The 27451-nt window shown below is 43.1% G+C and overlaps 2 protein-coding genes across 2 annotated transcripts in view; one reads left to right on the top strand and one right to left on the bottom strand.

The window, feature by feature from the left end:
- btk (Bruton agammaglobulinemia tyrosine kinase) overlaps positions 1-23009 on the bottom strand; it is a 39068-nt gene extending 16059 nt beyond the window's left edge. Inside the window, exons 1-3 of the mRNA XM_063189786.1 lie at positions 22758-23009; positions 4017-4176; positions 587-691 (exon numbers count right to left, since the gene is read on the bottom strand). Of these exons, the coding sequence (XP_063045856.1) occupies positions 587-691; positions 4017-4157 (246 nt within the window). The 5' untranslated portion in view covers positions 4158-4176; positions 22758-23009. The remainder of the gene's footprint in view (positions 1-586; positions 692-4016; positions 4177-22757) is intronic.
- Positions 23010-23442: 433 nt separating this feature from the next.
- On the top strand, positions 23443-26270 carry rpl36a (ribosomal protein L36A). Its single transcript, XM_063189790.1, has 5 exons — positions 23443-23557; positions 24002-24107; positions 24290-24357; positions 24530-24652; positions 26197-26270. The coding sequence occupies exons 1-5, from the start codon at positions 23555-23557 to the stop codon at positions 26215-26217; spliced, it is 321 nt and encodes a 106-aa protein (XP_063045860.1). The 5' UTR covers positions 23443-23554; the 3' UTR covers positions 26218-26270.
- The last annotated feature ends 1181 nt before the right edge of the window (positions 26271-27451 follow it).

Below are 27451 nucleotides of genomic sequence, written 5' to 3' on the forward strand. Positions count from 1 at the left end.
TTTGACTCATATACATTATGTCCAGGGTTCTAAATTAACTTTTTTTCTTCACCAGCCATCTTACAAGCCAAACACACAGTTACTGTAGGGGAGAGCGGGGTAATGTGAGACATCGGGTAATGTGAGACACCCTCTATATCTCAGCATTGGAACAAATTTGTGATCATTTAACCACATTGGTTTCATACCCCTCACATTCCCTTATTACCAAAAGAAAAAATGGTTGTTTGGTTGTATTAACCATGCTTTTTTCACAAAAATGTGTGTCATATAGATACTCTGATCATTTCCATAGTTGGGTAACATCCTATATTAGTGGAAAATGTGAAAATTGTATAGATATAAAATTTTGGCTTGGCTAGAGGGGAGTTCATGTAAAAAATGTCTCACCTTACCCCGCTCTCCCCTACTAATGGGTCGAAGTGGCTAGTAAGGTTTCTTTTTTACCAGCCAAACTGAATTTTCACCAGCATTTGGCCAGTTGGCTGCTGCTAATTTAGAGCCCAGATGATGTCTACCACCCAAAGGTATTATTCACCAAATGGCTATGAATGACTAAAGGGTTGGGTGGATTGGAGGAACAGACCTGAAAGGGGAATTGTCGTTCAGAGGGGGCGCTGTCATCGGGGAACACGGTCTCCACACACTTGATCTTCTCAAGGTCAACGGAGCCCTTCAATGCCTTCTTTTTCTGTTCAGTGTAAAGAAATTGTCATGCAACCATGTTGTTCAGCTCAGCCAAGTTCACACACACATGCACAGATGCATGGACGCATGCATGCTTGCAAGCAAACACACACACACACAGAGACAGACATGCTAAACCTATCCCCACTTCAAGTCAACATTACCAACAAAATAACCAATAAAAGCAGTTTGAACAAATAACTGTCCCCCACAAATCACTACTTTTCTGGTGTTCAATTTTAGTGGAGAAAATTGTGACCCTTTAGTCAAGTCAAGTCAAGTCAAGTTTATTGTCAATTTCTTTACATGCACTGGTCATACAAAGAATTTGAAATTGCGTTTCTTGCTCTCCCATGCAGACATAGACTAATCTAGGTAAGGACATAGACAGTATAGACATAGACAGTACTCATACATGGACATAGACAGTATGGACGTAGACATTGCTCATACAGACATTTAAAGTGCAAGACTGGACAACAGAAGACTTGTAGAGAACATACATTAAGAGGAGGTATTTTGTTGTTCTTTTTTCTAAAAGTCCTTTATAGCGTTCTGACATAGTAATAGTAGCATTTGAAGAAATAAATAATTAAAAAAAGGTTTTTATTAAATACACCAGCAGCAGTATGTGTGTGTGTGTGTTTGTATGTGTTTTTGTGTGCGTGTGTGCGTGTGTGTGTGTGTGTGTGTGTGTGTGTGTGTGTGTGTGTGTGTGTGTTTAGTGCAGGTAGAAAGTGCGGTGTGCGTCTGTGTGTGAGTACCTGTGTATGTGTGTGTGTTTGTGTGTGTGTGTGTGTGTATGTGTGTGAGTATGAGTTGTGTGTCAGTGTGTGTATGTTTGGGTTTAGTGCAGAAAGTGCAGTGTGCTTGTGTGTGTGTGTGTGTGTGTGGTGTGTGTGTGTGTGTGTGTGTGTGTGTGTGTGTGTGTGTGTGTGTGTGTGTGTGTGTGTGTGTGTGGTGTGTGTGTGTGTGTGTGTGCATGTGTATGTTTTGAGTTAGTGCAGTTGAAAGTTCAGTCACAGATGTAGTAGTGCAGGTGGAATGTTCAGTCGCAGATATGGTGGTGGGGATGAGGGGGGGGAGCGTTGTCAGTGGCCTGGCTGGCTAGAGGCTGACAGTGAAGGGAGAGTGGGTTGAGTGTTCAGTATCTTGATTGCTTGATGCATCGTGCTGCTTGCAAGCCTGGTGGTACGGGAACGGAGGCGCCTGTACCTCTTTCCAGAGGGCAGGAGGCTGAACAGTTTGTGTGCAGGGTGGCTTGTGTCTTTGATGATCATCAGTGCTTTTCGGGAGAGGCGTGCGGTGTAAATGTCCTGCAGGGAGGGGAGTGGTACTCCAATGATCTTCTTCGCTGTGTTCACAACACGCTGGAGTGTCTTCCTGTTTTTCTCCGTGCAGCTTCCTCCCCACACTGTGATGCAGCTGGACACGACGCTCTCTATGGTTCCTCTGTAGAATGTTGTCATGATGGAGGGTGTAGCACTTGCCTTCTTAGTTTGCGCAAGAAGGTAGAGACGCTGATGGGCCTTCTTCGCCAGTGATGTAGTTAGTGTTGGTGGTCCAAGAGAGGTCGTCGCTGATGTGCACTCCAAGGAACTTGGTGCAGCTGCTCACTCTCTCCACAGCATCACCGTCGATGGTCAGTGGTGGCAGTTTGTTTTTGGACCCTCTGAAAGTTGACAACAATCTCCTTGGTCTTGTTGACATTCAGCAGGAGGTTGTTGTCTTTGCACCATCTGGCCAGCAGGTCTACTTCTTCTCTGTAGTGGGGTCTCATCGCCCTTAGTGATGAGGCCCCACCAGTGTTGTACATCCGCAAACTTCACTAGATGGTTAGTGCTGTGGGTCGTTGTGCAGTCATGTGTCAGCAGCGTGAACAGCAGGGGGCTGAGAACACAACCTTGCGGAGCCCCCGTGCTCAGGGTCAGGGTGCTTGAGGTGTTATTCCCTACCCGTACTGCTTGTGGTCTCTGCATCAGGAAGTCCAGCAGCCAGTTGCAGAGGGAGGTGCTGAAACCTAGTTTGTCCAGTTTTCTGATGAGTTGTTGTGGTATTATGGTATTGAATGCTGAGCTGAAGTCAATGAACAGCATTCTCACATATGAGTCTTTATTGTCCAAGTGGGTGAGGGCTGGATGGAGGGCAGAGCAGATTGCATCCTCCGTGGATCGCTTGGCTCGGTATGCGAACTGGTAGGGGTCCAGGGTGGGGGGTAGGGTGGCTTTGATGTGTGACAGGACTAGCCGTTCGAAGCACTTCATGATTATGGGCGTCAGGACGGTAGTCATTGAAGCATGATGGTGATGATTTCTTCGGCACGGGTATGATGGTAGCAGCTTTGAAAAGTGATGGGATGACTGCTTGCTCCAGAGAGATGTTAAAGATGTCTGTGAAGACATCCTTCAGCTCTTCTGCACAATCCTTCAACACTCGGCCAGGTATGTTGTCTGGGCCAGCTGCTTTGCGTGGGTTGATGGTGGCCAGTGTCCTCTTCACACTGGCAGAGGACAGGTACAGGGGTTGATCATGGGGGGGAGGGGGAGTTTTCTGTGGATGAGTGTCATTTTGTGCTTCAAAACGGGCAAAGAAACTGTTCAGGTCGTTTAGCAGAGAGGTGTTGTTGTCACAGCTTCGTGGTGCGGGCTTATAGTCCGTGATGGCCTGTATGCCCTGCCACAGGCTCTGTGCATCTCTGCTGTCTTTGAAGTGTGTTGTTATTTTGTCCGAGTATTCCTTTTTTGCTTTCCTGATGCCCTGGGACAGGTTTGCTCTTGCTGCTTTTAGGCCAGCTACGTCTCCTGCTCTGAAGGCTTTGTCTCTGGCCCTCAGCAGTCTGTGAACGTCTCCTGTGAACCATGGCTTCTGGTTGGAGTTCTTTAGTGCCACTTGCTGTCCCAGCGACACACACACACACACACACACACACACACACACACACACACACACACACACACACACACACACACACACACACACAGATACTGTACACACACATACATACACACACACTGTACACACACACACACCGTACACACACACATACACATACATGCACACATGCACTCACATGGAGACACACACACACACACAGACACACACATACACATGCACGCAAGCATGCATGCACGCACACTCTCCCACACACACACACACACACACACACACACACACACACACACACACACACACACACACACACACACACACACACACACACACACACACACACACACACACACACACACCAGTTAGATCTTTAACACTATCTGGAATTTCCCTAGGTGATCTCTCAGCGTGAGCCTATAGCAGATAGCGGGGCAGCTTACCTTTTTCTCAGGGTCGTAGTCAAAGTAGCTGATCTTGTTTTCGGAGAGGACGAATAACCTCTCTTTGTAGTTTAGCGGAGATGTCTTTTTCTTCTGTTGCGATCGTTTGATGAAGATCTCCTCCAGGTTACTCTCCGACATGGTGCCTCCGCCTGTTTACCTACGAAGGGGAAAGTGTTTGAAGCAATTGAGTGAGGAGCCGCTTAAATTCACATTATAGCAATGTGATAGAGATGTTGCTTTGATGTAATTAAAGGCTCTCAATTTTGCTTAAACCATGTCTTATATAAGTCATATAGACTTATGTAAAAGCCATGGCTCAATGGTTAGAGCGCTGACCTTTAGATCAGAGAGTAACAGGTTCTAATCCCACCCTTACCAGCACCTTCATCTATCTATGGCTGAAGTGCCCTTGAGCAAGGCACATAACCCGACACACATTGCTCCAGGACAGTAACCAATACCCTGTACCTAATAACTGTGAGTCGCTGTTGATAAAAGCGTCTGTAAAAGTGTAATGTGATGTAATGTAAAGCATATAGGTTATTAGTGGCTGGTGTGAACTCTATTCTAAAGTGTTATAGTTTGTTATTCTCTATGTTTAAAGTTATGGTGTTCATGAAATTTTAATATAAGTGAAGCAAGGGCCTTGAAATGAAGACATACGATGTAGCAACTTCGCAGAGAACATTGTGAAACTTGTTTTTTCACAATGTGGTCAAAATGACATCGCTGGCCTTGTTTTTCTACAAAACAAGAAACTGCAGCAACCTGGAATGAATAAGGTTAAAAAAGCTTTGCGTGCAAAACATCAATGATGCTTTGAAAAGGCCCAGTGAGAGAGCTATTATAGCGCATAGTGCAGTGCACTTCTTCCTTAGATGTGTGTAGTGCATGCACTTGGTACTGTAGGACAATGAACCAAAGTCTTCTCCCCCACTTCTGCACTCAACTCTAGTTCTTCTTTATGAAACCTACTTAGGCAGCAGGGAGCTGAACTGAACGGGAGAACTGGTGGTACGTACAGTATGATCTAATGCATGGGTTCCCAACCTTTTCCAACTTGGGACCCACTCGAAATTGTCACAAATGTTCGGGGCCCACCTCTGACCCAATTAAGAATAAAACTCAAATAAATCAACAACACACACCAAAATATGATTTTTTTTTTTGGAATATGATTTCAAGGCCCACTTGGAATACCTTCATTGCCCACCAGTGGACCCCGGCCGATAGGTTGGGAATCACTGATCTAATGCATGTAAAAGCACTTTTATGACACCACACTATCAATATTGTAGTTTCATTTTGTTGTGGAGGTAGGCCTATTTGAATATTTTATTACAGTATACTGACGCTTTCCTGTTTAAGTTCTCATTTATTTAGGTCATAGTGGTCAGAAGGGGTAAACTACTAGAGACCAGTGTTGCCAGCAGTGTTAATTTCGTCAACCACGACGATGACGAAAATATTTCGTCAACGCCCCTTTTTCCCTTGACGATGACGAGACGATGACGCACTAAAAATTGCCTCCAGCAAATAAAAATATGACGAAAATAAAAAATATTTTCGTCAAAGAGACTAAGACGAGACGAAATTTCCAAGCCATGGACGAATGGACATTAAAAAATATAATTATTTATAATTAATTTGTAATTTGTAATTGTAATATAGGCCAAAGTGTCTTGAACTTCATAGGTTATTGCACGCTCACGCTGTTGCCTCGCTTGTCTCTGCTGGCAGCCAGCCAGTCCATGGCGCGGCTCAGTCAGTAGTTCTGTAGCATAGTAGTTCAGTGAGTCCATTTAAGTTGAGTTTAGGTCCTAAAACATTCCCAGAGAAAGAGAAAAAATAGCCGACGTTGAGGGAAGTGGTAATTTTGAAACATGTTCAACAACCCTCTTGTCCATGAGGAAGACATGTGTTTCTGCAGTAATGACAGTCGTCGCGCCAATCCTCCTCTGATACTGTCATGTTAAACCTCCTCAAGCTTCCACTATTCTCCTTTTCACTATTCTCCGTTGTCTGTTCTTTTTTTGTAATGTTTGCTATATTTGTTGTTTAACCACGTGAGTAGGCAGTTCGCAAGCAAATCATGAAGGTCGGATTTGTGAATGTAGCCTATTTAAATCAGTCACCGTCGGAGCGCGCGCCAGCGGGGGAAAGTTGGCCTGTCTAAACAGAGGCACGGCTACTGTAGTTTTGAAAAGAATCAATGGATGGGCGATCGCTAAGGAGTTTTAAACTGTTGAGATTTGAAACTTGTTCTTGTCGAGAGCAACGCTAAAAGACCCTAAGGAAGTCGACAGCATTTCCATGCGTCTGCAGCGTCTTCCTAAGTTCCAAAAACTCTTTTCAGGGTCATGCTTATCGAGCCTCGACACCCCCGACAAACAAAACAGCATTAGTGTTTAAATATTTGTATGTACTTGTCCTTTCTATCGTCCAGTCTGCATACCCCTGCCTAACTATTTCTCCTGGGACTTTTGCAGGGCATACGAAGTGTGCTCGCGCAATCTATTTAAGCCTATTCCACGCATGTCGCACGAGTCATTATCGTTCTCTGCTCGCATTGCCAATTGAAAACAAAAACCGCTAACTGCATAGTCTAACATCAGCAATATTTTATCTGACTCGTGGTCATCGGGAAGCCACTATCAGGGAGACTTCTTGAACTTCATGGAGACTTGGGATGTCTGGTCTTCCCACTGCCGGTACCTAGTCTGCAGGCTTTAAGTCACGCGGTCAGGTGAAGAAGAGCATGTAGTTTCCTCCGTGATCAAACTCAAAATCAAATAATATGCAGCAGCTTCTAATGCACGAGAGAGAGAGAGAGAGAGAGAGAGAGAGAGAGAGAGAGAGAGAGAGAGAGAGAGAGAGAGAGAGAGAGCAGCCTGCACCTGGAAGTGTGTGTGTGTGTGTGTGTGTGTGCGCGCGCGCGCGCGATGCTCCTTTGCTCTATGATGTTGAAATGACTGATTTGGGTTTTGGTGGAAAATGACCTAGTAACAAGGTGAATATTTGCTGCAATAGGCTATATTAGTAATACTTTCTGAAATAACAATAGCCATTGTAGGTTATTTATTTTACACCACAATATTGACTAAAATGACTAAAATTTGAAAGGTTGACGAAAATGACTAAAATGACTAAAATTTGACTATGACTAAAATTGATTTTCGTCATTTTGACTAAGACTAAGACTAAATTGAGAAGACAATGACTAAAATATGACTAAGACTAAAATTGATTTTCGTCATTGTGACTAAGACTAAGACTAAATCAAAAAAAGCTGACGAAATTAACACTGGTTGCCAGATTTGTCTGACCAAATCCCGCCCAAAATGCTCTCAAAAAACGGCAAAATGCGCTAAATTCCGCCCAAATTCAACAAATTAAATTGACTTCTATGGGCACAAAACGGCTGAAAAATTGCCATTTTTTCCCGTTTTTACCCGCAGACGCTTATCCCAAGTAGCCCAATTGGGCGGGCACCCGCCCAATCTGGCAACAGTGCTAGAGACCTTGACGCCTGCTTCTTCTTGAGGCTTGAAGATGTTGACGACTGAAGAAGTTCTGAGAAGTGCAAGGCCTTCAAATCTCCTAAAAAAGAAGTCACTTGTGGATAAAAGCTCCAACTGATTGCAATATATTGTAAAACCTTACTTGTCTTTTTTTATTGAAGGCCTTGAAGAAGTCTGACTGCACAAGAACTTGGCTCCCAATTGACAACTTTACATGCAAACGTTCAAGGATCCATGCACAGCTTCAAGGAGCTGATAAATGCAAGATTGATTAACAACTCAAAAGAAGAAAGTTTACCGCACACGTTAGATGTGTTTCGCCTCTGTGCGTCATCGGGTTCGCCTTGTCTAACAGTGCAGCAAACATTCTTCTTTTGAATTGACAGGTTTATAAGTTATGCTTTGTAGCAGGCGATTAAAATGTAGTTATGTTAGGCCTATTTCAGCTAATGGATGGCCTTTACATGGCAAAACCGTGGTTGGAAGGTAAGACACACTAACCTGATTCACATCATCTGGCTGCGTTCGGCTACGTCACGCGGGGGCGTTCCCATGCCTCACTACAGATGGTAGGAATCAGGTAAGACACACCATCTCAGCCCGATGTTGCAGTTTGTGAAGGCCTTCGCATATTTATTGACAGTATTGGAGCTTTGCAGTTAGATTACAGTCCCTGGAGCAAAGTGGGCAGTGGCATGCACAGACATTTTGGGGAGCAGGTGCTGAGGATGGGGGTGTTGAAGGCATGTGCAACTTCTGGCTGCCTTACTAGGCTAGAGGCTATAATATCTGGACATTATTGTCACATGCCTTTGATCGTGAAGCATTTGTAGATTATCATGTCAACATGGACCACAGAATTTTTTGACAAAAAACGTTATAAAAAGAACTTTCAAAAGGAGCATTTTTTTGTACAATAGGGCAAAGGGGCAAGTGCTTTAGCACCACCTCATCCCTATCTGTGCACACCTATGAAAGTGGGGTTAGTTGCCTTGCTCAAGGACACTTCTTCAGCCATGAAAGAAGGTGTGGGTAGGGTCATACGTTCTTCATATATGGTAAAGGTGGGATTGAACCCTCTGATTGAAACCCTTCCACAGCTACCTCAACCAACAGGGCATGGCTGCACCAATACATCCTAATCAAACGCATTACATGTTATGCTTTGTAGTGTAGTATATAGCATGTGATTAAGACTAGTTTTTTGAGCCAACAGATGGGTGGCCTTCACCACAGCAAACCCAAATTGGGAGGCTACGGGAGGTTAGCCCACCACTGTCACTTTGGCAGCGTGAATTCAACACTTAAGCCAGGCACAAACTACACGGATATCGGCCCGATTCTCGGCTGAAAACCCCCCTTACAACAATCGGTAGAACTTTACCCCCCAGAATCATCGCAAGCGATTGTCGGGCAAGATTTCCTCGTCATGCGCGACGTTCTAGGATAGAATTTTGGCAGCGCAAAGAGTCGCCGATCGCAAATCGTAGAAATCAAACAGTGTTTGATATTTGCGACTGGAAATAGAACGTCAGCCGTAATCTTACTGCAGATTAGGTCGCCGGCGGGCCTATCACTCTTTGCTGAAAATAGGCTACTCAACTACATCATAACAACATTGCTATGACAGTGCAGAGTAGTAAGAGATTAACCCATTGTGTCCTGGAGACACATATACGCTGCATTCAGGATTTTGAGATTTGAGCTGTTTTATTAAATATGTGGGTATGTTAGAGCTGAATGAACACATTATAATGCAAGAGGAGGGTCTTGGCTTTTAATTATAACTCATTTCATGCTTGCATGGCTGAGATATTTAGGATTTAATAGGAAGAGGGCACCCTTTCCCAAAAAGGCCTTAGGACAAAAAGTGTTAAGACATAGCCATTACAATTTTGGTGACAGTAAGGTTAACATAGGCTCTGCGCTAAGGGGTTAAGTAACAGATTAAGACTTGGTCATTACAATTTTGATGACAATATGACAATATGGTGATAATAATGGCTCTGAGCAAAAGAGACTTGCCCACAAAAGGGAAGATGTGCAAAAAAAAATGCCCGGGAGACCATTTGGTATCAGTCCACCCTGACCGTCCGAGTGTTAAATCCAACTCTCCAAGTGTTGATTTAACACTATTCGCACAATTTTATTGCACATCTGAGCCCAACACAACAGCGGCTGGAAGTGGCCATGCAGGTACGGTATCAGCTGCTGATTAGGGCTCATTTGCATGCGGCCCCCATGCCGTGTCAATGACACCCTTTGTTTGATACTGGCAGCTTCCTGCCTGGCCGCGCTCTGCCTTGCCTTGCCTTGCCTTGCCACAGCTGTTTCCTTTAAACCCCTATCTTCCTGCTTCGTGTTCCTGCATGGCCACTTATCCAGAGAGAGAGAGAGAGAGAGAGAGAGAGAGAGAGAGAGAGAGAGAGAGAGAGAGAGAGAGAGAGAGAGAGGGTCGATATCAGCAACTTACAGTGCACCACACCACACCACACCACACCACGACCTTCCCCCTACCCTTACCACCAACACCAACCATCATCAACATGCACTGTAACTACTTTGTAGACCCAACTCTGGGGCTCTAAGCTACACAACTGGCATCCCTTTGCCAACCCCCCGCCCCCAAACGTTGGCTTCCGTGTTACCCCACAATAGAGTTCAAATTCCAGTTCCTGCTTTACATTATATGGGCTCTTATGGGTCAAAGTTGTTTAAGCCGTATAACAAAACGGGAGAGCATCATGAATGTGTGTGTGTGTGTGTGTGTGTGTGTGTGTGTGTGTGTGTGTGTGTGTGTGTGTGTGTGTGTGTGTGTGTGTGTGTGTGCGTGCGTGCGTGCGTGCATGTGTGTGTGTGTGAGTGTGTTAAGTGTGTGCATTGATCTATGCTGTCGATTTTTAAACTTCTGAATGAGGATTTAAACCATATGGGCAAGAGCAGGTTTATCAGCTGTATCTGTGTCACTGTCTATTGGCCTCCAACGCTGCCACAAGGCCCCCATTGATTCAGTGTTGATCTGATGCGGAACAAGAGGTGCAGAAAGATATGCGTGAACATTTGTTAATCATTTGGTCTTTGGGATAATGAAGGCTTTGTTCCTCGGCTTAGCCACCATGGCTAATGATAAGCCATGCACACTTTGAATCTGGAAAAAAATCCAAAATATTGTTTGATATACATATTATTAATATACATTAGGGCTGTATAACGATATTGTATCGAATCGAGAAATCGTGATACACAGAGTCACGATACTGTATCGCGATACAAGGATCCAATATCGTGATATGGCCTTTCAAAATTTTGTTACCCATCAGTCCAAAAAACAACCACATGCTGTGAAGTGATAGTGCTTCCAAGCTTCAAATCATCATCAATACTATATTCAAATTTTTACAAATTATTACTAGCCTCTTATAACCTCTACCAATAAACTATCATAGTTTTTATTCATAATTTGTGTGCCTTTGTTGAGGATGGGACTGTAGAGATTATGGTGCTGTTTCCACGTAGCAGGATATTTTTTTAGCAGGGTATTTTTTTCTCCTGTTAGGTGTAAACGCAACATGTGGATAAAAATAAATCCTCCATTGTAACAAATGCGTTTCAGCCCCCTAAACAGGATTTTTTTTCTGCTACCTGGAAACGGAAGGCCAAAACCAATGCAACCTTTTTCAAGATAGTCTAATCTTTTAAGTCTACTCTGGAATTTTACGCCAATGTATTACTCTGGAAGGACAGTGAGAGAGAGAGACTTGAAACGAATGGGAAGTGAGAGATGTTGAAAGATGGGGAGATGACCTCAGGTCGGAATCAAACTGCGGTGCCCGATGAAACACAGTATACATGGCATGCTAGGCTACTGAGCCACAGGCCCCTGTCGTGCCAAAAAGTGAGTGCCTGCCAGAACACGAGTGCCCTCATTGAAACCAATGACATTTTTTGAGAGAAAATTATACAATTTCTTGCAGAATGAATTACATAATTTATGAACTAAAAATATGCTTATGAAACATTACTCGTCCTGCACTTAATATGAGCTATTTGAATGAAACTGTAACATTTGTTATGACAATTCTTCGATTCTTTCATGGAAATAATACTGAAATTGTAACCAGTTCTTTGTAATACTTCCAGAAGGAATGTAGATGCTTTATTGATAGGCTTTCCATCTTAAATTGTGTCAGATTTATCTGCAAAAATGGGTAAAAACTATCTGAAAAATTGGTCATCGGTTTCCATTGGTTTCAATGAGGGCACTCGTGTTCTGGCAGGCACTCGCTTTTCGGCACGACACCCCCTTCATATAACATTTAGCCCATTTTAGCCTAAGGCACCTGCAAAAAAACGCCTGTTTTCTTTTTGGGAAAAGGTGCCCTCTGCCTAATAAAACCCTCCAAACTCTGAAGCGCATGAAAACATGAAATAGGTTGCATTTAAGAGCTAGGACCCTCATTTTACATTAGAATATGTTCATCCAGCTCTAACATACCCACATTTTAAATTTTAAAAAACCCTCAAATCTCAAGAGCCTGAATGCAGCGTAGGCTATATGTCTCTCCAGGCGCCAAAGGTGGAGCAATGTATGCACACAGCATCATGCTAAAATGGGTTAAGGTGCACTAGCATTGTTAGCATGGAAGAGGGGCCAAACAGGTAGGCCTGGCCTATGGTTTTGTTGTGCTATTCTGTGATAATTTGGTTGACTATTATTAGTATTCAGACTACACTATGCACACCAACTCATGTACCAACAACTCAGTACTTGCCCTGCAAGTGGCAATGAATGATGTGTACTTGCCCTGCAAGTAGAAATGAATTCTGCAGTGCTAACACAACACACCAACTTTTAAAGTAAAACTTGAGCATTTCCTGGTTGCTTAAGATACTGCTGACACCAACGTTGTCACTGTCACCACAGTGCGAGATTCACCCATGCAGCAACACCACTGTATTTGTTAAGCTTTTCAACACTTTCCAACCCCCTCCTTGTGCCGTGCCCACATCTCTTTCAGAATGTGGGGTTCTTTCTTGTAGCCTCTACTGCAGATGGGCCCGTCGACAAGCATATTCACTCTTTGCTGAAAGCTCTCAGCTAAATCATAACAACATTGCTATAATGTACGGAGTCTTGGGTAACATTACCATTCTGGTGTCAATAACGTTACAACAGAGTAACAGAGGCTCTGCATCAAGGGGCTGCTCTATTATCTTAGTGGAGGGCATCATGCTCTATCCTTACTGTCTCCAACATGGTAACGACCAAGTCTTTAGTCTGCTATTTACATAAAACTCTCTGTAATGTCACACCAATGTTATATAATGTAGACAGAGTGTTTTCAGCAGGGATCTAAATTTGCTTTCTTTCCTACCAGCCAAACTGAATTTTCACCAGCATTTGGCTGGTTGGTGGGTGTTAATTTGGAGCCCTGGTTTTTTAGTTAAGAATGAATAGGCCTGTCAACAGGCTCATATGGGGTAGCCACACCATACACACCATTCCATCCGGGGAACGCTGAAAGTAATGGAATAGAATTACCATACACGGCCATAGCAGTGCACCACTAGGACATTACACAGGGCCTTTAGGAGCCTAATACAAACCCCAACTCCGATGAAGTTGGGACGTTTGGTAAACAGTGAATAAAATCAAAATGGTATCATTTTCAAAACATTCAATCTATTCATTAGATGGAGAATAGTGAAAAGACAACATATTAAGTGTTAAAACCGAGAAAAAATATTGTTTTGGGGGACATATGTACTCATTTCTAATTTGATAAATCCAACACGTCTCAAAAGAGTTGGGACGGGGATCAGTGAAAGTTAGTAAACATCCAAATAAGATAAAACAACAAAGAAGAACATTTCAAAATGAATTGTACTGCAGGACAATATAGGTGTCCAGGTATAAGATCATCACAGAGAGGCTGAGTCACTCAGAATTAAAGATGAAAAGGGAATAATTACCATAGTTATTACATACATTTTTGAATTCCCTTTGATTTACCACGATTGAGTGTATATAAGACATATTTTTGTTACTGAAATCATTGTATAGGTACATGACATCATGAAATATATATTGGCTGTAGTCTCACTCTAATTCCTGGAGTGCTAGAGCTATTGAAAATTGACCATATTAAGAATGCTTAATGCGTGCAAATGATACAGGGGTGTAACATTCTCCTAAGCACCTGAGCTCACTTGAAATAAACCCAGAAGACATGGGAAACTATCCTTTGCTTACAGAAGTCAGCAGAAGTTGTAGAAGTCCATTCTTTTTGACAATAATAGAGCATTGCACATCCTGTGCTACAGTGAAAATGGACCATCCAACTTGTGTTAGTGCTAGCTTCAAAAGTCAGCCTCCATGATGGCATGCTGGTGCAGTAGTGCATTGGTTAAGATGTTCTCACTCATCTGTAGAGTTAAATACAGTGCTGAATGGTATAAATGGGTTTTAAACAGCATGAAAAGCTTTTCATGCATTATATTTTGAAGGGAGATCTTCGATTACTGCCACATAGTAAGGTCAAATTGCATTCTCTACTATGTTTTAACAGTTTGGCTCCATCATAAGGACCAGCAGGTGATAAAATGGTGGGTTTTTGGTCAAGACCCGTCACACTGTAAGCACTACAGAAAGGAAAACACTGCAAAACATGACAAGGAATACACCCACCATTTAAGCTGGTGAAATCATGTCCAAGATAGGAATTAACACTGTTTTTTATATAAAATCATCTCATCGGTTAATGTATTTAACTGTTAAGTGTTGTCTTTTGTTTTGTTTTTAGTCTTCCTCGACATTTGCTGCCATTTATTGTCCCCGTCCCAACTCTTTTGAGACGTGTTGGATTTATCAAATTAGAAATGAGTACATATGTCCCCCAAAACAATATTTTTTCTCGGTTTTAACACTTAATATGTTATCTTTTCACTATTCTCCATCTAATGAATAGATTGAATGTTTTGAAAATGATAGCATTTTGATTTTATTCACTGTTTACCAAACGTCCCAACTTCATCGGAGTTGGGGTTTGTACATTACGATTTGGTCGTTGCCATTCTGGTAACAGCAAAGTTATAACAGGGGTCATGTTTTAATAGATTGAGACCAGAGTACTCCTCCCTTCATAGCAGTGCATGCTTCTCAAAAATGTTTTACTTACTTGTAAAAAATACTCAAAGACCACTTCTGCCAATCTGAGCTGAGGTTAAAATAGTGTATGTCTTGAAACAAAATCACTAACTAAGAATCATTATTAAGGAGCTGCTGTTTGTCATAATGAGTTATGAACCTGCTATGCATGTCTTCTATGGTAGACCATAAACGTTGCAGTGTTAACTCAACACTATTCTGAACACATATGGTCCCACTCAATTTTAGTGTTACATTTTAACCCTTTGAGTGCTGAATTAACACTGTTAAGACATACACGTACATGCGAAAAATTGTGTTAAAATTCAACACTCTAAGTTATAATTCATCACTCAAAGAGTTGAATTTAACACTGCATGGAGTGGGACCATATCTGCTTAGAAGTTAGAACAGTGTTGAATTAACACTGCAATTTTCACTGTATCTCAAGATGTTTACTGTCTTAAGACACTGTGCAGCGTTTCATATCTGCTCATCATGGACCAACCTGGATTTCCTGCAAATAACCAAATGCAGCACAAACCACACAGTCTGAGAGCACATGTGCTTTGTAAGGAGATCTTTGTTTTGTTTTGGTATTTTAGTTGACGTTCACTCAGATCATTTTCAAATGTCTATTTTGTGTTCTACAATGGCTGTTTGAGTTTGCATGGTTATCTGAAGTCACAGACACTAACCCCTACAATGAAATGGGGAAGTTGCATCAACGCTGCCCTGTTCTGCAAACTAAGAAAATCAGCCTGAAGCATCAGCTTGCACACTGACTTACAGTTTGCCTCGTCATTGTCACATATTTCACTACAAGTAGCCAAAGGTAGCCCTCTTTGCGGAGATCAGCCCATCGGTTCACTCATGGCTAAAAAGACTCAACTACATAATAACATTGCTGATATTGCAGAGAGAAGACATAACAGTAGAACTGTAATGACCAAGTCTTTATCTGACAGTCAGGTTATAACATAGCCTCAGCGCAAAAGGGTTAACTATGAGAGCAGAGTAGCTTCTTAGCCCTGCATTCGCTGGGTTAACTATGAGAGGAGAGTGACCTCTTACCTCAACTTCATCATAACAGCATTGCTGTATGACATTACCAAAACACTTGGTCGTCACCATTTTGTTAACAACAAGCTTATAGTGGCTTGCAAATGTTTTTGTGCTTTAATTCATGGACAGTGTCTTGGGTCAGGGACTGCGACTTTAATTTGTAAAGACACATTCAGAAAAATGGGCCCATGTAGTAGGCCTACAGTGTACAGGAACGGTGGGCAGTGGAGCACTGACTCATGGCGACTTGATTTCAACACTTTCGAGGGTTGTTGACAGTATACTACCCTGCAAAGGCAAGGTCCATAAACTACGGCAACATCGAAATTGAGAAAAATACCTTCAAGGTTTTGGCATTAAGTTGGATATTGTCAGCCATGTCTTCATAATCATCCTATCCAATAACCACTATAGTAATCAATATAGTAACTATGGGGCAGCCATGGCCTAGTGGTTAGAGAGTTGGTCTTTCAATCTAGGGGTTGCAGGTTTGAATACCCCCTGACCTCTCCCTACATCTCCATCCATGGCTGAAGTGCCCTTGAGCAAGGCACCTAACCCCACATTGCTCCAGGGACTGTAACCAATACCCTGAAAAATAATAACTGTAAGTCGCTTTGAATAAATGAAAGCGTCAGCTAAGTGCAATATAATGTAATGTAATAATATTGTCGTTACTGCAAATTTGACATAGCAATATCTCTCAAATGGGACACATTTGGGCCATACAACTTTGTCACAAAATAAAGGAGGTGTAATGAAGATAATTGTAGTCTAAACTCAATTCTGACAAAATATATAGTTAGTGCACTATGTCTTTGTAGGGCGGAGTACAGCAACACACTATCCCTCTTTCGCCCCTTGCAACACCTTCCAAATGTGAAAAAAGCCTAAATACCGGTATGAAAACTTAGATGTCATCATCTCCAGGCAACAGCAGCTAGATTCAAAGAGAAGGAAAAGTAAACATCTCAAAAACTTGTGTTTTGAATATCCATTTGAAATGCACCACAACCCATCTTCAATTGAGTCTCCATTTTCAGTCATGGCCTTGAGTTTCTGTTGGTGTAGGCTACAGTTTCCCAACAGGGGCTCTAAGCCCTCCCGGGGGATGTTAGGGAGCCCTTGGGGGGCATTGAGAAAGATACAGCTGAGAGGGGGCGTGCTCAGTTGCCATTGGTGGACATAGTTTATTTTTTAATAGTAATACTAAGGGGGCGTTGGTAGGCTTATGATGAGGACAAGGTGGCATTTGTACAAAAAAGGTAGAGAGGCCCTGCCGTGGCCTAACGGTAGGCACTGGATTACTACAGTGATGCGGGTTCGATTCCGGCCCGGGTCATTTGCCGATCCTTCCCTGTCTCTCTCTCCCCACTCATTTCCTGTCTCTCCTCCACTGTCCTGTCAGAAATAAAGGCAAAAAAGCCCTAAAAAATATACGTGTATTAAAAAAAAAGGTTGAGAACCACTGGCGTAGCCTATATTGAGTAATAGCAAGCTTGGGCCACAGACGGCTTCCTGACTGATAAGTGCGCTGTGTGTATGGTGCTGATGATGCTGGTGCTTTATGGGACGCGGAGCTGTGTGCAAGATAGACTTGGCCACATGCTTATCTGACCAGAAGTGAATACTCGCCACATTGTGTATACACTACACACACACACACACACACAAACACACACACACACACACACACACACACACACACACACACACACACACACACACACACACACACACACACACACATGGGGAAGCCGACAAGGGTGGACAAAGGGGTCAGTTGTCCCAGGCCCAGGGGAATGTGGGGCCCATAATTGGGCCCTCATTACATTGAATGTATTGGGTGGGGGGCCTTTTCAGATGACTTTGTCCTGGGCCCAGCCAAAGCTGCCAGCGCCATGCACACACACACACACACACACACACACACACACACACACACACACACACACACACACACACACACACACACACACACACACACACACACACACAGGCAGCTGGAAAGAAAGACATTCAACATGGCTGCTGTACTGGAGGCTGCAATAGTGATAAAAGTGCTTCTCTGAAGCGCTGTGCTTGAGTCAGCAATGTTTTTCACAGCTTCTTGTAAAATGCCCCCCCCCCACCTTTGTTGTTTACAATGCAATTTCCCATTGGCAACTACCCAAGTTGCTAACTGGCTAACAACTACCCTATCAAGAAATGCAACCCAGAAAGGATATTTAGTTAGTTGCCTCTTGAATAGAAGACTCACGTAGGCCTACAGCAGAGGTGGAAGAAGTACTGACGTTGTGTACTTAAGTAAAAGTAGAAGTACCCTGCGAAAGAATTACTCAAGTGAAAGTAGAAGTAGAAGTCCTAACATTTAAATGTACTTTTTGAGTACAAAAGTACAAGTAGGCCTACTTGCACAATGGCTGTCTTTCTCCATGTCTGCCAACTTGATCCAATAGGAAAAAGTTTCTGCAACGGTCCACGAAACACAACAGGAAAACCTAGGATAAATGTAACTAGTAACAAAGTCCTCTTCTAGAAATGTAAGGAGTAGAAAGTACATATAATTGTCAAAAAATGTAATTGAGTAAAATTAAAAGTCTGCATTTTTATTTTTACTCAAGTAAGTACAAATTCCAGAAAAAAATACTTAAGTACAGTAACGAAGTAAAATAAAAAAAATACTTGGTTACGTTCCACCTCTGGCCTACAGTAGGCCTACATGTCAGCTTAGTGTACAGTTACCAGTAATCCGGCCAAAGAATGAGGATGTTCCTGGTTTGGTTGCCAAATAGCCTTTCTGTTATCTCGCCCGAAACTCGTGCACAACGCTCTCTCTCTCTCTCTCTCTCTCTCTCTCTCTCTCTCTCTCTCTCTCTCTCTCTCTCTCTCTCTCTGCAGCCATGCATGGTCGAGTAGTCTCATCCAATCAAATCCATAGCTGGACTGGACTGAACTGAGGAGCTCATTTGCCTTGTCATGCACATGAGTTGACATGCACCTGATATGCATGGCCATGCATTTGACTAACGCTGCATGATTTGTTGATTCTCCTGCCATACATATTTTTATACAGATTTTTGTTTGTTTTGCTTTTGCTTTTTTTCAATGCTGCATGATCAGTTGACTCTCCTACCATGCATATTTCTATACAGTTTTGTTTGTTGCTTTTCTATTAAAACGTCACCTGTCTTCACTGACAATACGTAGTTGCACACATTTCAAATTTAAACGCATACTGAAATCAAGTCAAGTCAAGTCAAGTCAAGTTTATTGTCAATTTCTTTACATGCACTGGTCATACAAAGAATTTGAAATTGCGTTTCTTGCTCTCCCATGCAGACATAGACTAATCTAGGTAAGGACATAGACAGTATAGACATAGACAGTACTCATACATGGACATAGACAGTATGGACGTAGACATTGCTCATACAGACATTTAAAGTGCAAGACTGGACAACAGAAGACTTGTAGAGAACATACATTAAGAGGAGGTATTTTGTTGTTCTTTTTTCTAAAAGTCCTTTATAGCGTTCTGACATAGTAATAGTAGCATTTGAAGAAATAAATAATTAAAAAAAGGTTTTTATTAAATACACCAGCAGCAGTATGTGTGTGTGTGTGTTTGTATGTGTTTTGTGTGCGTGTGTGCGTGTGTGTGTGTGTGTGTGTGTGTGTGTGTGTGTGTGTGTGTGTGTGTGTGTGTGTGTTTTAGTGCAGGTAGAAAGTGCGGTGTGCGTCTGTGTGTGTGTACCAGTGTAAGTTGTGTGTGTGTGTTTGTGTGTGTGTGTGTGTGTGTATGTGTGTGAGTATGATTTTTTTTTTATTTTTTTTTTGTGTGTCAGTGTGTGTATGTTTGAATTTAGTGCAGAAAGTGCAGTGTGCTTGTGTGTGTGTGTGTGTGTGTGTGTGTGTGTGTGTGTGTGTGTGTGGTGCATGTGTATGTTTTGAGTTAGTGCAGGCTGAAAGTTCAGTCACAGATGTAGTAGTGCAGGTGGAATGTTTCATCGCAGATATGGTGGTGGGGATGAGGGGGGAGCGTTGTCAGTGGCCTGGCTGGCTAGAGGCTGACAGTGAAGGGAGAGTGGGTTGAGTGTTCAGTATCTTGATTGCTTGATGCATCGTGCTGCTTGCAAGCCTGGTGGTACGGGAACGGAGGCGCCTGTACCTCTTTCCAGAGGGCAGGAGGCTGAACAGTTTGTGTGCAGGGTGGCTTGTGTCTTTGATGATCATCCAGTGCTTTTCGGGTGAGGCGTGCGTGTAAATGTCCCCTGCAGGGAGGGGAGTCGTACTCCAATGATCTTCTTCGCTGTGTTCACAACACGCTGGAGTGTCTTCCTGTTTTTCTCCGTGCAGCTTCCTCCCCACACTGTGATGCAGCTGGACACGACGCTCTCTATGTTTCCTCTGTAGAATGTTGTCATGATGGAGGGTGTAGCACTTGCCTTCTTTAGTTTGCGCAAGAAGTAGAGACGCTGATGGGCCTTCTTCGCCAGTGATGTAGTGTTGGTGGTCCAAGAGAGGTCGTCGCTGATGTGCACTCCAAGGAACTTGGTGCTGCTCACTCTCTCCACAGCATCACCGTCGATGGTCAGTGGTGGCAGTTGTTTTTGGACCCTCTGAAAGTTGACATTGTTGACATTCACCAGGAGGTTGTTGTCTTTGCACCATCTGGCCAGCAGGTCTACTTCTTCTCTGTAGTGGGTCTCATCGCCCTTAGTGATGAGGCCCACCAGTGTTGTATCATCCGCAAACTTCACTAGATGGTTAGTGCTGTGGGTCGTTGTGCAGTCATGTGTCAGCAGCGTGAACAGCAGGGGGCTGAGAACACAACCTTGCGGAGCCCCCGTGCTCAGGGTCAGGGTGCTTGAGGTGTTATTCCCTACCCGTACTGCTTGTGGGTCTCTGCAACAGGAAGTCAGCAGCCAGTTGCAGAGGGGAGGTGCTGAAACCTAGTTTGTCCAGTTTTCTGATGAGTTGTTGTGGTATTATGGTATTGAATGCTGAGCTGAAGTCAATGAACAGCATTCTCACATATGAGTCTTTATTGTCCAAGTGGGTGAGGGCTGGATGGAGGGCAGAGCAGATTGCATCCTCCGTGGATCGCTTGGCTCGGTATGCGAACTGGTAGGGGTCCAGGGTGAGGGGGGTAGGGTGGCTTTGATGTGTGACAGGACTAGCCGTTCGAAGCACTTCATGATTATGGGCGTCAGTGCTACAGGACGGTAGTCATTGAAGCATGATGGTGATGATTTCTTCGGCACGGGTATGATGGTAGCAGCTTTGAAAAGTGATGGGATGACTGCTTGCTCCAGAGAGATGTTAAAGATGTCTGTGAAGACATCCTTCAGCTCTTCTGCACAATCCTTCAACACTCGGCCAGGTATGTTGTCTGGGCCAGCTGCTTTGCGTGGGTTGATGGTGGCCAGTGTCCTCTTCACGCTGGCAGAGGACAGGTACAGGGGTTGGTCATGAGGGGGAGGTGATTTTGTGCTTCAAAACGGAAAAAAAAACTGTTTAGGTCGTTGAGCAGAGAGGTGTTGTTCTCACAGCTCTGTGGCGCAGGCTTGTAGTCCTTGATGGCCTGAATGCCCTGCCACAGACTCTGTGCGTCTCTGCTGTCCTTGAAGTGTGTTGTTATTTTGTGTGAGTAGTCCTTTTTTGCTTTCCTGATGCCCTGGGACAGGTTTGCCCTTGCTGCTTTTAGGCCAGCTACGTCTCCTGCTCTGAAGGCTTTGTCTCTGGCCCTCAGCAGTCTGTGAACGTCTCCTGTGAACCATGGCTTCTGGTTGGCTCTGGTGGTGATGCGTTTTATTTCTGTAACATCATCAATGCATTTTGTGATGTAGGAGGTCACAGTGGTCTGTGTACTCCTCAATTGTCAATGTGGTTGCTGTGGGGTGGCAGCTGTTTTGAACATGTCCCAATCTGTGGTTTCAAAGCAGTCTTGTAGTCGTGATACGGATCCCTCTGGCCATTTTCTCACCTCCTTCAGAGCTGGTTTGGTGAGTTTTACCTTTTGTCTGTAGGCTGGCAGTAGCAGAATCGTTAGGTGGTCTGATAGGCCGATGTGGGGGATGGGCTTTGCCTTGTATGCTCCTTGTTTTGGGGTATAAACAAAGTCCAGGGTGTTTTGTCCTCTTGTTGGAAAGTTAACATGTTGGTGAAATTTTGGAAGAACTGTTTTGAGATTTCCGTGGTTGAAATCTCCCATGACCACTGTGAAGGCATCTGGGTGTGCATCTTGTTGTTCACTGATTCCCCGATGCAGCTCGTTCAGTGCCTCGCTTCTGAAATGTTGCACAATGGACAAACAGTGGACAATATGCATATAGCCTACTTCACTCTCGTGTCATCATTAGAGGAAATACTTTGCATGCGAATACACATTTTTTTCAGCTCATTAATACACTTTGCATGGACCGCCACCTCCATCAGCACTGAATATGCAAACAAACTCCAGTGACAGTTAGTTAGCGGACAACTGTGGAAGTGTCACAGATGCTAATCACATGGTTGAAAAAAAAAAAAAGCTGAGAGGAACCAAAAGAGACTGTAGCAATGTGTCTCTGACAAGTCCTATCCTCTTCTGTGAGCTCAGCTGAAACAGCCCTGTTGTCACAGAGCAGGTGTGAGAGAGAACAGGCAACATGACAGCAGACCCTCACAGAGCCTCAACTTCACCTCAAATATAGAAACCCAGTCTAGGTTGACCACACTTCCTTTGAGGCATCTTGTGTATTTTGGTGAGAAAGAGTGCACATATTTTCAACAAAACATGCAACATGCTACCAAGGCACAGTTTGAAAGTCATTCGCAAGAGCTATGTGTATATATGCAGTGTGACACCCATGCAAGGTTATCTATTTACTTGCTGGGGTTCCTTGTCGCTTGTGTTGTGGTGGCAGAAAAAGATCATGTGTGTACATTTGGCCCTATCACAGAACCCCAGCAGAGGGACCCTCACAGCAGAAGAACACAAAACAAAAATGTGGCTCTTACCTTTGCTCTCTCTCCGCCCCGAAGCACGTCTCTGCCAGCTAAATGCAATGGTGATGCCTGTTTGTAGAGAGGTGATGTGGATGTACAAGCTGAAAGAGGCTGTGAGAGAACGGCACTGTAACTTGGCTGTGACACACGGCAGAGAAATAAACCCCACCCTTTGAGAGGATTTGACTCCGCTTAGTTCCCCTTTTGCTTCCTGCTCTTTCTGCTCATTTTCATATGGGCTTAATGTGAATTTAGGCACACAGGAGATTAAACATTAACGGCAAGTGTATCTGAACCTCTGTGTACCTGACCACCACATCTGATGCAGGTTTCGGATATAGGCCTATGAATTTATTTGCCTGTGCATGTCATTCGACTATACTTCCACTGGCAATGGTCATGTCTAATCCACATTCTTTTTTAATGTCGTCCTATGGTGACTTCCCCAATTTAACACAGATAGGCCTAGTTAAATTCATAGCAGCCTCTTCCAAATTAAATCATTACCTTTATTCTACTTTTAGAGGAATTTACCTTAGAACTCCTTTGCAAATAATATTCTTACTGTTAGGTCTATATTCTAGCTGGGTAATGTACTTACTTACCCAATTTAACTGAGGAAAGCCTATGCATTTTGCATTTTCATCAAAGCATTATGAACGGTGGGCTGCAGAGGTGATAAGATAGGTTCTACACCAGACCACTAGAGGGCAACATCAACAGATTGCTTGTGACCAGCCTGAGAATCCTTTATTAGGAAACTCTTCCGGGTCCGTCTTCCTCTTCCTTGCAGCATCGGGTCCGCAAACATGGTGAGCCTAAATTTCTGAGACCACTGGTTTACTAAATCTAAAGTAATCCATTCGTTTAACACACTTATTTTGCTATAATGTGTAATATTTCAAGTCACAAGACACTATGCAATGCAATGACTATATTATTATAACCCACGTTTGGTGGATATTGGTAGAAAAAGCAGTGACATGTTTGGCTAGTATCATCTATTGCTCGACAGCCGAGCTCTGCTGGCTACATCATGCCTATGTGGCTAGGCTTTTCTCAAAATGAGAAGTTACTCTCACTATACACCGTGTTAACACTATTACTAAGATTTATTCTGAGAGACGCACCATTCATCTTTTTAAAGTCATAAGCATAAGCTCAAAACACAATGATGTACAACAAGTGGGCTATCTGTCTACGGCTAGCGCCCAGGCTAACATCGCTAACCCCGCTGCCTGTCGTTGCATTCATAGGTGAACGTCCCGAAGACCCGCAGGACGTACTGCAAAAAGTGCAAGAAGCACCAACCTCACAAAGTTACCCAGTACAAGAAGGGCAAGGACTCTCTGTACGCCCAGGGTGAGTAGTGTTGTCACTGCCAAGCTTCTCCATAATGGTTAGCAGTGCGTAGGCTACCCGGTGACCTGTGGGCCAACAAGCATCGAAGCATGTCTGTTGACCCAGCCAGCAACATGCTTTGCTGCAACAAAGTATCGGTATAATGTATTGGAGCCCCAAATTAACATTTTGACTATTCACAGGTAAGAGGAGATACGACCGTAAGCAGTCCGGATATGGTGGCCAGACCAAGCCTATTTTCAGGAAAAAGGTAAGTCTCGAGTACGAAATATGACAACCTAAAGTTCCCTCATGACTGTCAAGCATGGCGTGTGTTTTTAATTCCAATGAGGTTGCATTGCATCTTAATGGGCTATGTCTGTTTTTGAAATGGAATGACCCGTTTGCTTTAATGATCACGTTTCATAATCTACAATGAATAGGCTAAGACTACAAAGAAGATCGTGCTGAGGCTCGAGTGTGTTGAGCCTAACTGCAGATCCAAGAGAATGCTGGCCATCAAGAGATGCAAGCACTTCGAGTTGGGTGGAGACAAGAAGAGAAAGGTAAACATTTGACTCTGTATACTGCAGACAAGTGATCTAACTTGTGTGTTGTGGCCTGGCCTGTGTGTGTGATGTGTGCAGGTTGTCATTGTGATTTGAAAAATGGGTTGCAGTTGACCCACCTCAGGTTTGATCAAATGCTATTACCGTGGATATAGTTCTAATAATCTGGAGCTACCTGATGGGTTTGGGTTGTTAAAATGGTTAGTGACACTACTTGGTATCAGGACTTGTTTAGGTGTTGGAGTTGTATTTTGGACTCTCCTGGCCATTTCCTGGTGTTGAGCTGTTCAGAAGTGAATCATTTCAGCTTCAGTATTCCCAAGACTTTGAGTGGATGCTTTGAAAAGGCTGTGTGCAGTGTGTCATTAACTCAGACCTGAAAGGTTTGTGTCTGTCTTGTATGGAGTAGAATTGTCTTTCTTGCTGTAGGTAGGAGTTGCGGTGCTGTTGTGTTTCCTTTTGGTGAAACTGGTTAGATTTGGAAGTTCCATCATGCATGTCCTAGTTCACAAGTCTACAGTAGGGCAGATGGTACTCTTACTCAGTGCCTGATTTCAGACTTGACCATGTGTTCTGAATATTAAGTCCTTCAGCCATATAGAAGAAATCTCAAACTTCAGGCATACAGTAATACAGCATGTGTTCATTACAAAGTGAAGAACCATAAAATGTCAAGCACTTAATTTTACATTATTTTTCAGAAGCTGTGGCAGGCAAAGTGCGTTGTTTGTTCCAAAAAACAAGCTGTAGTTGATGTGCAAAATGTTGATTTATGGTATGGGTCGATTTGCCTGTATACTAATGCACATGTCTTGCCAGTCCGGTGGCTTTGACCTTAGTGCAAGTTAGATGTGTCAAAGTCCTGATAGTTCTGGATGTATGCCTTATTGTTCAAATGAATTGTTGTAGGCTGGCTTCTGATAAGTAAATCAACAAATGGGTTGAGTTCTTATGTTCCCTCGTAAGTGCAACATTTTTGTTTGGAAGCACATTTTTGCCTAAATAAAGGTGTATGCCTGACCACATGTAATGGGGCATTGTTTGGGCATAACTCAAACATTTGCAGTCACAAGTTTGAAGTGTGTACTTATTCCTTGCCTAGAATTCCTTCTTGCTGTCTGCACTGTTCATGGTTGTCTGTGTGGAACCCTTATTTTTGGGTGCCTGAATCTGTTGGGAATGGATGACCAGGGTAAAAGGTATTGGAAACTCAAGGCTTCACTTGAAGCCGTTTGCCTGTGCTGTTTATGCTGCTCAGAAGTGTAGATGGTATAGAGTTCTCTTGAAGGGAATAAACAAAGGAATTGACCAACTTCATGTTTCCAAAAAGCATAATGCTGACCTGTTACTTGTCTGTTCTTAACCAGCACGACATTGCCACAGTTTCTGATCACAAATTGTCAATCTTAAATGTTTATGCTGTGACTTAAAAGTACTTAATTAATGTGGTGTAGTATTTTTCCAAAAATTGTGTGTATTGTTATCCAAAGCTGTACTGAGCAGATGACTGACTTGTTTCTTCCTGTGTTTGTGTGTTACAGGGCCAGGTCATCCAGTTCTAAGCGAGGTCCTCCACTGGCTGGTCTTTCGGTTTTCAATAAAGTGCTGAAAATGAGTTATCTGTGTGTTGTCTCTTCCGTGGGTTCACACTACAAAAATACAGGATCTTTACATAACCTTTTTTATGACTGGGAATCACATCAACCAGTTGTACATGGAAGTCACTTAAAGGACCGTTAGTCAATTTCAACATGCAGTTGTAATGCTCACACTACCCTAGACTTGTCAGTACCTGAGGGTTTTTATGTTTTTGTTTTTTCTCTTCTTCAGCCTTTTCCGAGATCCTGGTCATTGTAAATTTATTCCCAAAAACATCCAAAAGGTTATAAAACTAGCAAACAGCAGTACCTTTTGGGAAAATATTTGGAGTAGGCTTATGTTAATACATTTTTTTTAAACAAACACTGCCCCCATTAAAATGGCGCTTATCTCGGAAAGGGCTGAGCCGAAAAATTTAGCATCACCGGGTACTGACAAGTCAAGGGTAGCGTGAGCAATGCAACAGCATATTGAAATTGACTGAATTGGTCCTTTAAAGTGATACTGTCCCAGTTTTGGAAATAAGGTTATTTTACACCTCCCCTTGAGTTAAAAAATAGGGTTTCACCGTTCTCCTGTACTTTCAACAGTTCTCGGGGTATGGCAGTGCAAATTTTACCTCCATGCTAGCAGTTAACATTGACACCTATGAGACCAGCTCGCGGCTAACTGGTCTCATAGGACTCAATGTGAACTGTTAGCTTGGAGATAAAATTTGCACTGTCATAACTAGAAAACGGTTGAAAGTACAGGAGAACGGTAAAACCCTATTATTTAACTAAAGGGAAGGTGTAAAATAAGCTTATTTCCAAAAATGGGACAGTATCACTTAAAGCCTTCCTGATTCATTTAATGGCTTTTTAATTTGGCTTTGATTAAGACAAGTGTCTGAGGGTAATTTACATCTACCAGACGTTCTCCATTTCATACAAACGAAAATGTGTGGACCATGTCAACACTAATGAAATGCATAGATGAGAACTTCGCAGAACGGCTTTACTTGGAGTTCTTAGACACAAAATTGTACTTCACTGATCTTACATCTCGCATGAAGGTTGTTTGCATTGTGCTGTTCTGGGATGTGTCCAAGTGCATACCTGGGTCCTAGGGAGCTGCAGCTAACCATAGTCAAAACAAATGTAATTTCCCAGAATTGCTTCAGTAAGTAATCAGACATTGCATTATTGATGTCAAGCC

This window comes from Engraulis encrasicolus, chromosome 23, assembly GCF_034702125.1.
Source record: "Engraulis encrasicolus isolate BLACKSEA-1 chromosome 23, IST_EnEncr_1.0, whole genome shotgun sequence".
In the NCBI taxonomy this organism is placed as follows: domain Eukaryota; kingdom Metazoa; phylum Chordata; class Actinopteri; order Clupeiformes; family Engraulidae; genus Engraulis; species Engraulis encrasicolus.